The following is a 17,374-nucleotide window of genomic DNA, read 5'->3' as shown; positions in this document are numbered from 1 at the left end:
ACACCTTGGGGTGGATAATAAATAGGCAAAGTGTTCTTTTAACGCTGGGGATGGACGGTCCTGAGTAGTAACGCTATTCTACCACTAGATGCTCTGCGTACGCATACTCCGAGGTGTGCGTATATTTACACACATTTCTACGTATAAGTGCAATTTGATAAATTCCACACTTTGCGTAAAACTGTTCCTACGCACACTTTACGCACACTTCTGTTCGTACGCACGCTTGATAAATGAGGCCCCTGGTTGTTAGTGGTGATAAGATCATTAACTAAAAAGGATTTGTTCTTTAGTGAACGGATGTTCAGAAGTGCTAACTTAACAGTAATTGGTTTTGGAACTGTATCAATCTCAGAATGACGTATAATAGGCAGTAGATTAGATAGAATTGCTGTGCGGCTGGAGACGGCCTTCATCTTTCTATCACATGTCAGGACAGAGATAGGGAAAGCTAAAGGGACATCGGGCGCCCGCTTGTTCTTAAAATATTTATGATTGTTACTGCTGACGTAGCGGGAACCCAACACACATCAGTTACCAGTGCTGTTTGCAGATGAGGGCTGGTTAGTGAACTTATTGTATACACTATTTATATCGTAATTCGGTCAGAAACTTCAAGATTGTGAGATGAACAAATCGTTTTGGATTAAAAGGCTTGGATATTCCATTTCCTTGGACTTTTGGGGATTTATGAACAATTTGTTTTGGACAATTTCACCGAAGCGGATAAAGGAAAGATTTTGAAGGTAAGTAAATATCCTAAATCGGCGCCGCCCGGTTCAGGTAACTAACAACTAGATTACAGTTTTATGACTGCTAAAAATCATATTATGCTTTCTGTGTGCGCTTATTGGAATCCCGAAAGTCTAAGCTTTTCAACGATGTGCCGCATGACCGTATATTTTGAAGATTTAATGCTTCAAAGTTACAATGACGTAATGCAGCCTCACGTGCAAGGGGGGGGGGGTGTGCCGTGTACGGCACAGTGTTCCTTATCAGGTTAAACTTTATGTAAATATTTGGTCCAAAAAATAACAATTCTGAGCACTGTGATGAACAAATATCAAATCATAACTTCCGAAAATACATAAACCTCAGAAAAGACAGAAAACCTGACGGTGGTAACATCTGACGGTGGTGACAAAAACCTAATATAGATAAAAAATAGATGAGTTGTTCACATTAGCCATCTTGTTTCCCCTCTGTTGCTAGCTTCTTCAGACCTCTTCTTAAAAATTATACATTTATTTCATAATCGAATCTAATATTATTTTTTACAAAGATGACGGTGTTGACATGTTATGGTTGTCACAGTAGCAGTGTCTAAAAATATGAAGAAGTTTAAGAGAAAATAGCAAACATAAAGGAGCTTGAGTGATCTTGAAGCATGCAGTAGAGCTGAAGGTTTGAAAATGGGGTCCTCAGGAATGCAGTTGACCCTGTAGTTGTCTGATTTTATTGCTTTTTATAAATATCTGACGGTGGTGTGGGACACATTTTGAGCAATCACAGAATAATAATAAATATTGTTCAAAATATTGTTTTTAATACATATTACAACATACTCTTTCATGTGGTAAATATATTATTCAATTCAATTATTACTTTTGGCTTTTTTAATCAAGTTGAAATGATTATCCCTTAACCGAGGACAGCTGATTTTGTAGGCAATGGGCCAGCATATAATCATTAAATTAATAAAAAATAAAAATAAACCTATAAAAGAACCTTACATATGTGCAAAGGACCCCCTGATTATAACGAGAGATACGGATAACAAGCAAACTTCGGACGCTGGGGAAAAAACTACGAAGTGCAGGACTTCAAATATGTCATGTGTCTTTACGGATTCGGGAAGTCATTGGCAGTGTGAACGAACCCAAATCAAATGATCTAGATACAATGTATTTTCCATAATCTGTGTGTGAACAGGGCTGAAGTGTCACACACAGTGTAAGCACTTTAACTTACGACTTCCAGACTTTACAGAGATGCAGAGTCATGGAGTCTGAACAGCACAGCGATCGTCCGGCATTTAAAGCCATGCAGTGTGAACTTGGCATAAGTGAATCAAGATGTGAAAGGAATGTTCTGAATCAAAAACAAGTTAAGCTCTGCCAACATCATGTGTGACAAGCTGTTGTTTACTTTACCCCAAACATTAGCTTTACACTCATGTGTAATAGTACACATTGACCACAATGTATAGTTACAAGATAAATGAACATGTAAAACAAACATCAGGGTGTCATCTGTGACCATGCTGGAGAAATCCAAGCTTAAAGGGCATGAAAGTTTGATTTCACTGATTGATTTCATTCTTTGACATGCCCTTACCCAGTCAATATTAAAGATATCAAGGTTATATTTTAACTGAATTATCTATACATTGTGTTGGGTGGTTTTAAACAGTACATCACAAAAAATACTTGAGCTGGGTTTTCACAGAGTCACATTTATTAACCTGTACTGAATATGTTTTAAAGGAAAACACCACCGTTTTTCAATATTTGACTATGTTCTTACCCCAACTTTAATACATTCCTATCTTTTTTCAATGCGTGCTCTTTTAATCTTTGCACAGCTCTTCTTAAATGTGCTGGCATTTAGCCTAGCCCCATTCATTTCTATGGCTCCAAACAAAAGTTTTATTTTGTGCCACCATACTTTAAAAAGGGAAAACATGGAAGTGTTTGGTGGCTTCTAAATTCATCCCTGTTTGGAGCCATAGGAATGAATGGGGCTAGGCTAAATGCTAACACATTAACGAGGCGCTGTACAGAGATTAAAAGTGCACACATTGAAAAAAAAGGTATGTATTCATTTGTCTAAATTGAGGTAAGAGCATAGTAAAATATAGGAAAATGGTGGTGTTTTCCTTTAACAAAAATACACATTTTTTTGCTTTAAATGCCTTCAGAAAGCTTTGACCCATAATCATTTGCCAAAAACGTTTTTGTCCATCCTGTTTTTAACCATTATAGTTTTATATCTGTTAAGGACTTGAAGAGTATCCAAGATAATCTGGTAAGCATATATTTCCCCTTTTAGTCTAGTAAAAATCACAGGTGGCTTTGTCTAGTAAAACTAGAGGTGATTGAAAGAGAGGTAAAATGGGCTTGGCATTCCTTGCTTTTTTCTGTCTCCATAAGGGGCACAGAAAGGTACAGAGAGTCTGCAGCTAGAGGCGGGATGTCCTACTTTAGCAGGGAACTTGAATTTTCAAAGACAAGTGGCCCCTTCCGTAGAATTCACCACATGCTTTCATTTCTTCTGCCTGATCAACCATTCTGATTTATCCCATGAAATAAGCACACACACACACACACACACACACACACACACACACACACACACACACATTTGTCTTTTCTATTATAAGGCAAATATAAACTGTTTTGAAATGTTGCAAAATTACAGAAGATAAAAGTGTAAAAAGTTTTTACACCCACCCCCTTACTTCACTCTCTCTCTCCCTTGCTCGCTCACTCCCTCCCTTTCTCATAGTAACCATGTGCTTTTCGTGTCAGTAGACACATTTCACCCTCTTCTCAGAATAACCAATGCACAGACAGCTGTCTCTCTCCCTCTATCTCTTTATCTTTCTGTTTCATTGACTTTTCTCTCTCTGTCCTTTTTTTCTTTCTGCGGTTCTGTCTATTCTTCCCTGGCAGCTTTTTAATGATCACTGGCGTTAGAAACACTCCTGCTGAAGAATTTGCTGTATTTAACCGCAAGAGGAGCGAGGCTTACAGCAGTGCCAACTGAGACAGGCATCTCACGACATCAACACATCCAGCAACAAAGAAAGAAGAGGACGTTTCAAACAGGGTGACTAACTTCAAAAGTCTGAGGATTATTGTTAGAGAGTGCAGGTACTAAACGGCAGACTTGAAAGAGTTGGATAATGCCGGTGTGTCAGATCTGGACCGGGTTTATGCCCATCTGTTTCGTGCTGCTCTTGGCATCTGGTTCAGGACTTGCACGCTTGTTGGTGAAGAGGGGACTTAATCAGAAGGTGAGGATTCAAGGAAAGATCTTTGAGTTTTTAGTGTTGTATGTTTGTATGTGTTAGACAGTGCAGGCCTGTCTGTCTGTCTATTATCATCTTTATGTGCAGATATCCATTTATATGACGTAAATGTAAATCCCTCTGTCTATTCGTTTGTCTGTCTGTCTGTCTGTCACTCTATGTACATCTTTTTAGGTACTGATATCCATTTATGTAATGTGAATGTAAATCTGTCTGTCTTCCCATCCATCAATTTATCTGTCTGTCTGTCTGTCTATCTATATATCTATCCTTCCGTCCGTCTATCTATCTATCTGTCTGTCTGTCTGTCTGTCTGTCTGTCTGCCTATCTGTCTATCTATCTATCTGTCTATCTATCTATCTGTCTATCTATCTATCTGTCTATCTATCTATCTATCTATCTATCTGTCTGTCTGTCTGTCTGCCTATCTGTCTATCTATCTATCTGTCTATCTATCTATCTGTCTATCTATCTATCTGTCTATCTATCTATCTGTCTGTCTGTCTGTCTGTCTGTCTGTCCGTCCGTCCGTCCGTCCGTCCGTCTGTCTATCTGTTTATCTATCAGTCTATCTATCCGTCCGTCTGTCTGTCTGTCTGTTTATCTGTCTGTCTATCTATCCATTTGTCCATCTGTCTATCAATCCGTCTGTCTATCTATCTATCTGTCTGTCTGTCTGTCTGTCTGTCTGTCTCTCTATCTATCTATCCGTCCGTCCATCTATCTATCTATCTATCTATCTATCTATCTATCTATCTATCTATCTATCTATCTATCTATCTATCTATCTATCTATCCGTCTGTCTGTCTGTCTGTTTATCTGTCTGTCTGTCTGTCTGTTTATCTGTCTGTCTATCTATCCATTTGTCCATCTATCTATCTATCTATCCATCTGTCTATCAATCCATCTGTCTATCTATCTGTCTGTCTGTCTCTCTATCTATCTATCCGTCCGTCTATCTATCTATCTATCTGTCTATCTATCTGTCTATCTATCTGTCTATCTATCCATCTGTCTGTCTGTCCGTCTGTCTGTCTGTCTGTCTGTTTATCTGTCCATCTATCTATCTATCCATCTGTCTATCAATCCGTCTGTCTATCTATCTATCTATCTATCTATCTATCTATCTATCTATCTATCTATCTATCTATCTATCTATCTATCTATCTATCTATCTATCCATCTATCCATCTATCCATCTATCCGTCCGTCCGTCCATCTATCTATCTATCTATCTGTCCGTCCGTCTATCTATCCATCTATCCATCTATCCGTCCGTCCGTCCATCTATCTATCTATCTATCTATCTGTCCGTCCGTCTATCTATCCATCTATCCATCTATCTATCTATCCATCTATCTATCTATCCATCCATCCATCCATCCATCCATCAATCTATCTCAGCATCTTTTTAGGTACAGATATTCATTTATGTCATGTAATTGTATCAAATGTTACATACATGTTACTCCAGGGTACATCAAGAGACTGCCCATGGTATATCTTTTTTTTTTTTTGCTAGTGAAAGGCAGTGTTAGTTTCAGTTGGCAACAGTGAGTCTAAGAAAGTTTTTTAGGTCCAGTAATTATTGAGAAGAAAAGGGGTAAATAAAATGTGTCTCCCAGACTTCAGTCGAGTTAGTTTGGTTACGGTTGGATGCATGCGTGGAAGTTAGTGTGTGGAGATTTCAGGTGGGAAGTCTCCAGAACCATTTCTTACATGCTGTTTCAGTAAAGAAGGAACCATACAGGAACCCTTCAGTAACCTTTTTATAAATTATATCCTTTACTGATCCACTAATTTCTAGTAATTCTTATCATAACTTTAATTTGGGATTTAAGATTAACGATAGCCTGACGTTTTAAACTGATCTGTTCACATGCATGTCACAGGAAATGAACCCTCATTAACCTCGTAGTAAATGATTTTGGCATCACTGTACTCAGGTATTGTCCTTAAAAGTTCCACCTGGTTAATTTTTTCCCATTTGGCAATGTGACATTTAACATCTGTTGCCTTCTCTAATTCCCTAACTTCCTAATGTCTTTCTCTTTCTGCAGAGTCACTGTACGGCCATGAATCATTGGTAGACGGAGTGCAGTGTTGTTATAGAAATAAATCATAATTAGGGTTGTATTGAGCGTAATTGAGATCATTTCGGTAAAGGTAACCTCTCTAAAAATAGCGTAATAAAACTAGATTTATTGCTCGCTTTCAGTATATTCACAGAAAAAAGTGAATTCTGAAGCAGAGGTTTGCTGAGTTGTTTTTTCTGGGTGGGCCTGAAGTGATCCAAAAAACATGTTTGTCCAACTGGCTCCCAACTCACCCGTGACTGGAAACAACCATGGCCAATCTTTACTTTTTAGACCATTTGTGGTTGGCGTGAATACTTGTGATTTAGCATTTTAGATTTATGCACTTGGCTGTTGCTTTTATCTGGAGGAACTTAAACCCAAGCTGGGAATTAAATCCCCTTGGGTCTTGAACCCATGGCCTTAGCGTTGCTAATGCATTGGTCTACCAGAGGAGCCCCCAGTTAGGCTGTTACAATACAGAAAAAACAGGAAGGATTCAAATAGTGTTATGGATTTTGCCAGATTTCTCATTGTTGTACTTAAAACCAATGCTTAAGAAAATACACTAGTCAACATTTGAAGTAAATTAAAAAAGTTAAACAAAGTTTAAGAACATGTACAAAATTCATGTATAAAACTTTATGTAAGGTTTTGATTCACTTTAAATGTTGTCTAGTGTATTTAAAGGTAAAAAATAAATGAGATCTTTGGAATGCAACATAAAAGCAGATTGTGGGTCTCCAACTACGTGATGCCGTGTGAGTGGTCCTCTCGTACCCCCATCAATCACAGAGATCAATGGTGATGATTAACAGGCCAAGGGAGAAGGCTTGAAAGCTAACCAAGATGACAGATGTTTTAGGACTACCTGTCAACAACCTCAAGGTGATATGAGGTGTCTGTCTGTTCTCATTTTCATAGTCTAAAACAAGACCAATATCTTCCTGCATTTTTAATCATTTTAATCCCAACTTTGAATTTATTTCAGTATTTAGACATTAGGCACTCAATAAAATGCTGGGTTGTTTTCAACCGTTGGGTCAAAAAGGGACAAAGTCAACCTATTTGATTGTTATTTAACCTTTGCTGGGTTGTTTCAACCCATTGTTAGGTCAAAATGAAACATTTTCTGGGTTAATTTAACCCAACGGTTGTGTTTGTCCCGTTTTTTAGAATATCAAAGCATTTGACTGTTGAGGTGTCTGAACTCTAAGACCCATTATGAGTTAATGCAGAAACAGCAGTCATGTGTCATCAGTGGGAGTTTAACAGCAGCTAATTCCAGTCAGCTGAGAAGACTATGGGGCGGTTTCCCGGACACGGTTTATCCTAGGCCTAGACTAAAATGCATGTTTGAGCTGCCTTCATTTAAAAACACCTGGTGCTGACTTAACATATATCAGTGCCATTGTTTTGTCTTAAGATGCACACCTGTATTGTTTTTTTTTTGTAAGGTTTGTTTGTAAAAACGACTTAAATGTCCCAATATAACTAAGGCCTAGTCAAAGTGCTGCAAACTAAGTGCTCTTCCGCCATACAATATAGTTCTCATTTTTTATCTGCTTGAAAAATCGGCACGCTTTATGTTGTGCAACCATACTTACTCATGTAAGAGCTTTTAAATAGGGAAAACATGGAGTGTTTGATAGCTTTTAAATTCATCCCTGTTTGGATCCTAAGGAATGAATGGGGCTAGGCTAAATGCTAACACATTCACGAAGCGCTGTACAAAGATTAAGTGCACACATTGAAAAAAGATAGGTTTGTATTAATTTGTAAAAGTTAAGGTAAGAACGTAGTAAAATATTGAAAAACTGTGGTGTTTTCCTTTAAAATTGCCACTTTGTAGAGCCCTTTTCACACAGACATTCCGGAAAATACACGGAAAATGCATCCTGGATTTTTCCGGCATTTTTTGATTTTTTGGTCATTCACATTGCCAATGATTTGCCGGCATCTGCAAGGTCCCGGAAAGACATGTGACCCTTTTAAAGTCCTGCACTATCTTCTATGCATCGTCTGAAGTCTCCAGAAACCACTCGCGTGCATTTTTGTTTATGATAAGACTATAAAAGAGCGAGCACCTGCTTTAATCCAGTTTGCAGACGTTTCTCATCATGATTGTTAATATGCATTTAAAACCCCTGTTTTATGGAGCTGAACAATATATCTTGTTGGGATGACGTGCGGGCATTTTTGTTTATTATAAGCTCAATTTTATGCTGAATGATCTCCGCTTCAGCGCAGTAAGTGAGGAGCTAACTTACCTGATATCTACGTCAGTCCATTTTGCTGACATTTCTCATCGTGAATGTTGTATTGCATGTAAATCCCTCATTTAAAAGAGTTGAATCAACTTCATGTTGCCATTCCTGATAACTGCTTCAATCTAGTTTGCGACATTTCTCGTCGTGAATGTTGATCTGCATGTAAATCTCTCGTTTTAAAAAGCACGCGTCCTCACTACGACACACCCATTGCAGCATTGTTTCAGCTTCTTGTTCACATAGAGGGTTTTCCGTGTATCTTACTAGGTCCTCTTTCCGGCAACGATCCCAGAAGATTTACGGGACGTGTTTGCGTTCACTCAGAAGCTGGCAATTTTACGGGTATTTTCTGGGACCAAAAGGTCTGTGTGAATTGGGTTTAGGTGTAACAAAAATGTGCCGTTTTGGGGTGTGTCCAAAATGCGAATGAGCAGATCTCTGCACTAAATTGCAGTGCCATGGTTGGATAGTGCAGATTAAGGAGGGTATAATCCCCTTCTGACGTCATAAGGGGAGCCAAATGTCAATGAATTGCAGAGAATGGTTAACCAAAATTAAGTTACTGGGTTGTTCTTTTTCACATTTTCTAGGTTGAAAGAAGCACGGGGGACGCAATAATAGCACTTAAATCAGATTTTCATGATATGTCCCCTTTAACCCTGGAGAACTCACAGGGTCGAATATGTTCAATAGAATAAATGGGTTTTTGGATTTTCCTGGGTTCTCCAGGGTTAAAGTTTATATATAATAATTTTACTACCTAGTGTTTCCACTACCCAGTGTTTCTATAAAATTATTTGATTTTATAGGCACTACAACAATGATCTGGGGTCTCATTTATAAAGCGTGCGTATGCACAAAGCGGGGCTTGAAACGTGCGGATGCCAGTTTTCAGGCAAAGGTTTTGATCTAAAAAATGGGAAAATGGGCTTTCATGGTGGGATCTGAGGATGATTCATGTACGCACACTTGCAGGTGAACTGTGATTTATAAAGGGAACATTGCTTTGTTTTATAAGTCTTAATTTCTTTGGCATATGCCGTATGCCATTTTTGGCTTTTATGCGTACATAGACTTTTAGTACTTAGTGCGTACGTAGACGTTTTATAAATGAGACCCCTGGTTAAGTATTTGTGCATGATGTGCATGAAATTTAATGGTTCTTATACTGAGTGATCACAGATTAAGGATAAAAGTTAAAGTTTCCAAACAAAATTAAGGGATTATAACTTCAAATCACAGACAGAGAGAAAGTTTATCAGTTTAAAACCTTTGCCTTGTCCGTTTTGAAGACATCTCCCAATCTTCTGCCCTGCTAATCATTTACAGACCCATTTATACTCATTCAACTCTTCACTGAGCCAAATCACCTAAATACCCAAGTAGCTGTAAAATCCCAGAAACTGCAAGAAAAAAACTTGTCTGTAACGCACTGCTGTCCAGACTTCAACCACAGCACACTTGTGGAAGGCAAGTGGGGCTTTTGGGTTTTCCTCCCATCATTATCCCAAATGACCATAATGCAGTGCTTAATACGTCAGCACACATTTACTTCAAACCTTATTGTCCTCTCCAACTGAGCTCTATAACCTGATGGATATGTATCATTAACAGGGTGATTTTGAATGACTTCTGTGGCACTTTTGTGGCATTGGTGATGTTAATACAACAGTTAATGCTGTTCACATCGGCCAAGAAATATCTAATTTGGTTAAATCATTTGCTACAAGGTACTTCAGTATTATGTCACTATACTGGACATTAAAGACATGGCCATTATGGCAACTGATGCATAATGATGATAGTACTGATATCTTCTAAGCAGGAAGAGAGAATCTGAGATAGATAAACAGAAATGACAGGAAGAACACACCATTGCTTCCTCTTTACGTAATCTAGAAACGTTTGAGAGATCATTAAAATGTTCCTATTAAAACTTTTTAGAAAAGGTAGTCTTGTCAGCAATTACATCTGTTAATTTTAATCACTAAAATACCATTGAGCAGAATCACTTTAGTGCTGAGATCATAAATCGAATGAGATATTGCTGTAAGCTCACTGGGCTATCTGACTTTCCTCTGATCCCTTGCTGTAATGACATTGATGTCATCAGTAATGTCTTAAGGAAGGAAGTGTTTTTCAGCTGTGGAGCCCAAGAACATCTATAAAAAAGGGTACAAATTAAGTCGTTGGCTATTTCCATGAACTCAGAATTTTGTTCGAGAGAAGTGCTGTTTTTTATTAGCAATGAGCCAGATAGATAGTTGATAATGCATGCACTCTTTTACACTAATACAGCTAAATGAACCTTGGGGTAAATGTTTACCTAATAACTGCTCCAGGCCAAATAATAAAAAATAATTAGTCTATTGTAACAGCTGCCACAACAACTCACGCCAGACATTTGCTTTTATTTAAATGTTTCGTTCAAAAGCATGCAAAGCTCCAAACATGCCGAGTTTTTAAGATGGTGTGCGGTTCACAAAGCCATGATCTAATTAGTAAACAAAATCACAGCCACATTTTGACTTGGACTCTTCATAAAAACCCTGTGAGAAGAAATGTAAAACAATGAATTCCAGCTATAAACTAGCACCATAGTGCCTGTATGCATGTTAAACAAATCTTGTATGGAGTTTTAACAGCAGAATGTAGTTTAATAGTTCAGTTTATACTTAGTTTTGGTCAAGAGAGAGAAATAGAGAGAGAGAGAGCACAGAAGTTTCTTCTCAGAATAAGAACCCCTTAACAGTACCCCAGCTGCAAATCGAAACCTGGCTCAGGCAGATCTATGAGTCCATTGAGGAACCCATGGAAAGAAGAAAAGTTAAACAACACAGACTTTGAATGATGCTTGTTGTACAGCATCTGCAGAAGTGGGATTTTGTTCCTGAATAGAATATCCATTTATATCTAAAAGGATTAGTGTTAACATGACTAAATCTTTCCTACACCTCCAAATATTTCCAATTATTGAGTCTGCGCTTGGACTTTGGTACAAAATACACAATCGAATACATGACTTACATCAATACCTTTATTCCAAATGGGTTTTGAATGCTTTGTTCTGATTGGCTGCTGAGAAATGTTCTATGGGTGTTGATAATTTTTTTGTAAACCGCACAACTAACTTGTCAAATGTCTTAAAAATAGACACCAGAGCAATGTTTTTTGGTATCCGTGGTGTAAGCGGAATAATTAAGTCCGGTCCTTTGAATTATTCGAAAATATTGCACACTCGCAGTGTAAAGGTGGTTTGCATCATGCCGCAATACCACCTTGGGTGTGCATTATTCTTTCTACAGTCCTGTTTTTTTTCTAAACGTCGATGCTGTTTTGATGAATGTCATTGCATTATTACATCAAGATGGGAACTTCATAAACCAACTTTACTAAGATTAATTGGAACCGAATGTAATGTACAGTAATAGAATAGAATGTGCAGCATACAATTCACCCAAGTTACCCACTTCTGTACATATGCTTGATAGAACCTTAAACATCTGAAGTGTTATTAATGTCTACATGCTTTTCCCCATTCTCAGGACTACGAGTACCCCAACCACCCTCAGACCACTCAGCACCAGAAAAACGATCGCTGCCCCCCACCACCCCAGATGCTACCCGAGCGGGCCTGTGAGGTTCCAGGCTGCCGATCGGATTCCGAGTGCGAGAGACACAAGCGGTGCTGTTACAATGGATGCATCTATGCCTGCCTGGAGTCAGTGCAGCCTCCACCTGGTAAGAAAATAGCAAACTTTTATTATAATGCAGCCATATCACCCTGTAGCCCAAGACTGAAGCTAAGTAAGGTTGAGCTTGGTCAGTACTTGGATGGGAGACCTCCTGAAAAAAACAGGTTGCTGTGGTGTTATTGGGACCAGTAGGGAGTGCTCATCCTGTGGTCTGTGGAGACTGTCCTCCAAAAATAAGGACCTCATAGACCTTTCTCACAACTTCCGTATTTATGACCGGAAATACGCAATCGTCGCGGAAATTTACTTCCTCCGCAGTCAAGGCAATGTAAAAAGCCGTATCTGTTCCATCAATTCCCTGTTGATGGTGAAGTTAGACAGAAGTGGATTCAGGCTATCCGGCGAGACTTATAATGTGTCGTTTTAGTTAACAGTTCAGTAACAGTTAGACTCGCTCTCTACTTACCTAGAAATGTATGGACAAATTCTTAATGGAAAAAGTTTTCCTCCATTAGTCGTGTCACATCAGCAAATGTAATATTTGTCAAATCCGTTAACGAAGTTGTGTAGACTCTTTGACACATTTTAAACTTGCCCGGTTTATGTTTTTCTAGTGTGTTGACGCTTGACAGGAACTCCGCTTACACGACGATTACGTATTTCCGGGTACTGTGAGAAAGGTCTATAGGTTGTTTGTGCAAGCACCTTATTACGACGTAAAATGACGTATTAAGGGATTAGTGTCCTCTAGTGGCAGTAGCTTATACAACCTGTTGTTACGTTTTAAGGTTTTTGCCTTATGCATCAGATTAGACACATTTAAATTTAAGTTTCATAAACATGTATGGTTTTAAAGATATTTTGGAGCATCTAACCCCACCCTCACCCTTACCCTAAACCCAACCACTTCTCAGCCATATAAAACACAACACCTAAGTAAAAGTACAGTCAGGTATTTATTGCATAAAACAGTATAAAAGTATTACAAACCGTTCGCGTTGCAAACCTTGCAAACTGAAGCCATACGATTACTTTATGAAGAACTCACAGTCAGATCTCATTCAAACATAAACCAGCATGACATATTCGGTCATAAGAGCCAATAGCGCTTTACATTCTTAGCTAACGTAATGATGCAATCGGTCACGAGACACACAAGAGCCAATGCCTTTTTACACTCATAAATGACGTATCATCGATTTTTCTGGTGGCAGTTTTTGAATCAGCGTACACCGGATCTGATATTTACAGTGGATTGTCATCACTTTTGCATCTTTTCTTCAAATAAATCGATCGTTTGACCTCGGTACACTTGGAATATTTTAAATACATTTAAGTACAAGTTGTGACTGTTTTGTATGCTGTGTTTATATCATAAATAAATGGGTACCTTATTTTCCCTAAATGTCTGAATAGTGTAATGTGTTATAAAATACAATTAATCCTGGTGGTTTAAATTGAAAATCTTATCCCAGTACATGTCATCATACAAAATTATACCCCAAAATATCATTTTATACCCTAATATTAAGGTTCAACTGCTGCTAGTAAAGGCGCTAATTTAGTAAATGCATCTGTTGGTTGTATTTGGTGAAATGGACAAGCGACCAAAGCAATCCTATGGGTTGGAGAATAGGTTGGGTTAAGAAGAATCCCACCTTTCATATGTAAAACACTTTGAGTGCTGCAGAAAAGCACCAGTGTTGGGGGTAACACATTACAAGTAACGTGCATTACGTAATAATATTACTTTTCGAGTAAAGTAACGCATTACTTTATAAATGTACACATTAATATTTGAGTTACTTTTTAATGCGAGTTACTTTTCAGTTTAATTGACTCAATTTAAAAATAAAATAATGTACTGAATTAAACTGAACATTTTAATGTAGAATTACGCAATCTATGCGCACCTCAGCGGGAACAGTTTGAGTCAGAAACGGAGATGGCAGGCCAGAGCTTGACATTTTTGCGATCATAAAAAACACCTGCAAGGCCTGAAAGAGATCAAGTAAGAAAAAGTAATGCAAAAGTAACTTAAAAGTAATGTAAGCAGCATTACTTTCCATGAAGATTAAGTAACGCAATTAGTTAATTTTTGGGGAGTAACTTAATATTGTAAAGCATTACTTTTAAAAGTAACTTTCCCCAAACCTGAAAAGCACTATATAAATGTAACAAACTATAAGTATAATCCATAGTCATGCTGCTAAATCACAATAGAAACCATCACGGACATTCTAATGGATTTAAAGGAGCAGTAAATCAAGAAAAAAATGATAACTTAAGCTTTGTTATATATGAGGTCACAATACTTGATAGAACATCCTGTGAGTGAAAACGTCCTTGTTATAATTATCTTATTATGTTGCTATTGACACCAAGCCCAGAAAACGGCAGATTCTGGAATGTGCCAAGTTAGGACGGTAATAAGCTGATAGTTCATAATAGTATTTGTAATGGAGACCAATAAAAAAATTCAATTTTGAGACTGAACAATCAGCTTATTGTTATTTTGCAGACTGTGGTAAATTGTGAGTTGTTTTGGGCATTCTGATGTTGTTGTGTTTTTTTTTTTTAATGATCAGTGCTGGACTGGTTGGTGCAGCCCAAGCCGCGCTGGTTGGGAGGGAATGGCTGGCTGTTAGATGGACCAGAGGAAGTTCTCCAGGGTGAGTTATAATCAATCAACATACATTAATACACAGAACGACAGCTAGCTGGCTCACACTGGTGCTGCATCATTAAATGTTCTCTTAAATGAAACTCCTTGCCCATTAATGTATGCACAAACATCTATCAAACATAATCAAATTTGCATTTCAGAGCATTTATATTCAATCAACATAATTAACTCTCAGTCTCTGTAACAGCAGCGACACTGCCACCTGTGGGTCAGTTGTTGGTACTACTGTATTAAATGAAAACTAGTAATCAAACACAGGCTGGAACTTATTCAAATGTGTTTCATTGTGTAGCTGAGGCTTGCAGTACCACAGAAGATGGAGATGAACCTTTGCTTTGCCCCACTGGTTATGAATGTCACATCATCAGTCCAGGAAAGCCCTCTGCTGGGATCCCAAATCGAGGCCAGTGCATCAAACAGCGAGGAAACTTGGGTCTGCAATCATCATTTATTCATACATTCATTACCGCAACACTCAGTCCACTCCATTACATTACTCCTACATTAGTATGGTGGTTTTATATAGCCTAACTAATCTGAACTAAAATCCATGTCGATTTAAAAAGCAATAGCCAGCAATTAATATGTATAAACAAAATATAAATTTAATATACACATTTATTGTAACCGTTCTCCCTCTAGATGGACGTAGCCTGAGACACAAGCACTTCAAAGATTACAAGGATTATTTAGGTTAGTATGACCACCAATGTTTTGTATCTGTCAGCTGTAGGGAGGAAAAATACACAAGTAGGCACCAATGAAAGAGTGAGTTTGGGTTTTAATCTGTAACATCTTTATTCAACAGGAACTAACTCCCACAATGCAGTGAGCTATGAGAAACAACAAAAACATTTAGGCTGAGACCAAGGTGATCATTTTCATCCATATACAGCACACATGAATCTTCATTTTTGTTGTGGTTGTTAAAACAGCCATCCTGTTTTCTCTTTAGGACCGAACATGGATTCTGTTTAAGGATTCTGTAACCTGGACATTACCACAGTGAAACTGGACAAGTCTTTATCCTCAGTTTGAACCAGAAATGGTACAAATTTGGTGCTCTGTGTTTTTTAGGTGCTTCAGAGAATTGCAAAGCTAATACTACCTCTTGCAAAAGCCAAAACATTACAGAAAGTGTCAAAGCCCTAATACAAGATCTCTCTTAACTGTGCCAAAATAAAGGGTTAAACCCCTCGAATACAGAACAACCATATACAGGTGTTGGTCATTTAATTAAAATATAATCAAAAAGTTGATTTATTTCACTAAATCCATTCAAAAAAGTGAAACTTGTATATTATATTCATTCATTACACACAGACTGATATATTTCAAATATTTATTGTTTTTATTTTGATGATTATAACTAACAACTAAGGAAAATCCTAAATTCAGTATCTTCGAAAATTAGAATATTACTTAAGACCACAAAAACAATCACCCACAAAGCAGGGGCTGGAGGGCTACGGCGTTCCAAACAGTATACAAAATGTCAAAAAATATATGTAAATCGAAGGTGCTCTTTGGGAAATAAACTAAATTTCAAAAACAACAAAAGGAAACCAAGGCACTCTTCTAAATATAAAACCGCTTTAATAAAGGTGCTAGTTATGTTGGCTTGAGAAAGCCAACATACTGTTGTTGCACTTAAACTTATTATTATTATTATTATTATTATTATTATTATTCTTTTTCTTCTGAGACTAAAATTTCTAACTCTAACTCCTCCTAGAGCTTTCAAGCTACAGCCATCAAACTTTGGACAGACTTTCGGTCTGATCTGACGAGGTGTGCTATATCTTTTCTAACTGATGGGACCTTCCGAATTCCTAAACGGGGCGCTGAAACACCCCAAAATTTCCATTGACTTAACATTGAGACAAACTTTGACGGGTCAAAGCTGCGAGTGAGAAACTTGTAGAAACTTGTGGCTTACCACATTTAAGGAGGCTGACAGGCTGTGTAAGAACATACCTCACAATGGGGTGTAAGCTGTACCCCTGGGGTGTAAGAGGCCCCCAAAATTTCCCATTGACTTATAATGGGGCAGGAAACATGCCCATAAAAGGGAATAAAAGCATCCCAGATGGAATATCTTCACTTTAGAGTGTCTTAGAGACATGGGGGTGGGCTCATTTTACTCAAGCATCCAATCAGTCTCTTAGGATCACCCCAGAGCTATTAAGCCACGCCCCTAGCAACAATTTTGGGTACCCTAGCAACATCTCCCATAGACTACCATTATAAAAAGCCCAGATGGATATCTTTGCACCAGAGTGTCATAGAGACATAGGGGTGGGCTCATTTTACTCAGGCATCCAATCAGTCTCTTAGGATTCTTATTGAGGTATTAAGCCACGCCCCTAGCAACAAAATATGAAGACCCTAGCAACATAATAAACAAAGCCTTATATCTCTGGATCTGAACATCGTAGAGACACAGGGGTTGGACCGTTTTACTTGTGGCTTGAAGTGTAATCATTATGGGATGCCAATTTTCTCCCTAGCAACCAAACTTAGTACCCTAGCAACGGAATAAACAAAGCCTTATATCTCCGCTTCAGAACATCATAGAGACACGGGGGTTGGACCGTTTTACTTGTGGCTTGA

General features: G+C 38.0%; 1 protein-coding gene across 2 annotated transcripts; it reads left to right on the top strand.

Moving 5' to 3' along the window:
• The first annotated feature begins 3,545 nt into the window (after positions 1-3,545).
• On the top strand, positions 3,546-16,026 carry wfdc1 (WAP four-disulfide core domain 1). Of its 2 annotated transcripts, XM_065282722.2 has the most exons (7): positions 3,546-4,018; positions 11,926-12,121; positions 14,664-14,747; positions 15,054-15,194; positions 15,404-15,454; positions 15,570-15,632; positions 15,717-16,026. In XM_065282722.2, the coding sequence occupies exons 1-6, from the start codon at positions 3,908-3,910 to the stop codon at positions 15,623-15,625; spliced, it is 639 nt and encodes a 212-aa protein (XP_065138794.1). In that variant the 5' UTR covers positions 3,546-3,907; the 3' UTR covers positions 15,626-15,632; positions 15,717-16,026. The 2 variants fall into 2 exon arrangements, with proteins under 2 accessions (XP_065138794.1, XP_065138795.1); XM_065282723.2 differs by lacking the exon at positions 15,404-15,454.
• The last annotated feature ends 1,348 nt before the right edge of the window (positions 16,027-17,374 follow it).

This window comes from Paramisgurnus dabryanus, chromosome 9 (genome assembly GCF_030506205.2).
Source record: "Paramisgurnus dabryanus chromosome 9, PD_genome_1.1, whole genome shotgun sequence".
In the NCBI taxonomy this organism is placed as follows: Eukaryota; Metazoa; Chordata; class Actinopteri; order Cypriniformes; family Cobitidae; genus Paramisgurnus; species Paramisgurnus dabryanus.
Note: the sequence above shows the minus strand (reverse complement) of the source record. Positions and strands in the feature narration are given on the sequence as shown.

Bases quoted from the DNA above. Each gene is read 5' to 3' on its own strand.
- wfdc1 (XM_065282722.2), top strand. From the start codon at position 3,908: ATGCCGGTGTGTCAGATCTGGACCGGGTTTATGCCCATCTGTTTCGTG. The intron at 4,019-11,925 runs GTGAGGATTCAA...CCCCATTCTCAG, and splicing joins AGAGGGGACTTAATCAGAAG to GACTACGAGTACCCCAACCA. The intron at 15,195-15,403 runs GTCTGCAATCAT...TTCTCCCTCTAG, and splicing joins CAAACAGCGAGGAAACTTGG to ATGGACGTAGCCTGAGACAC.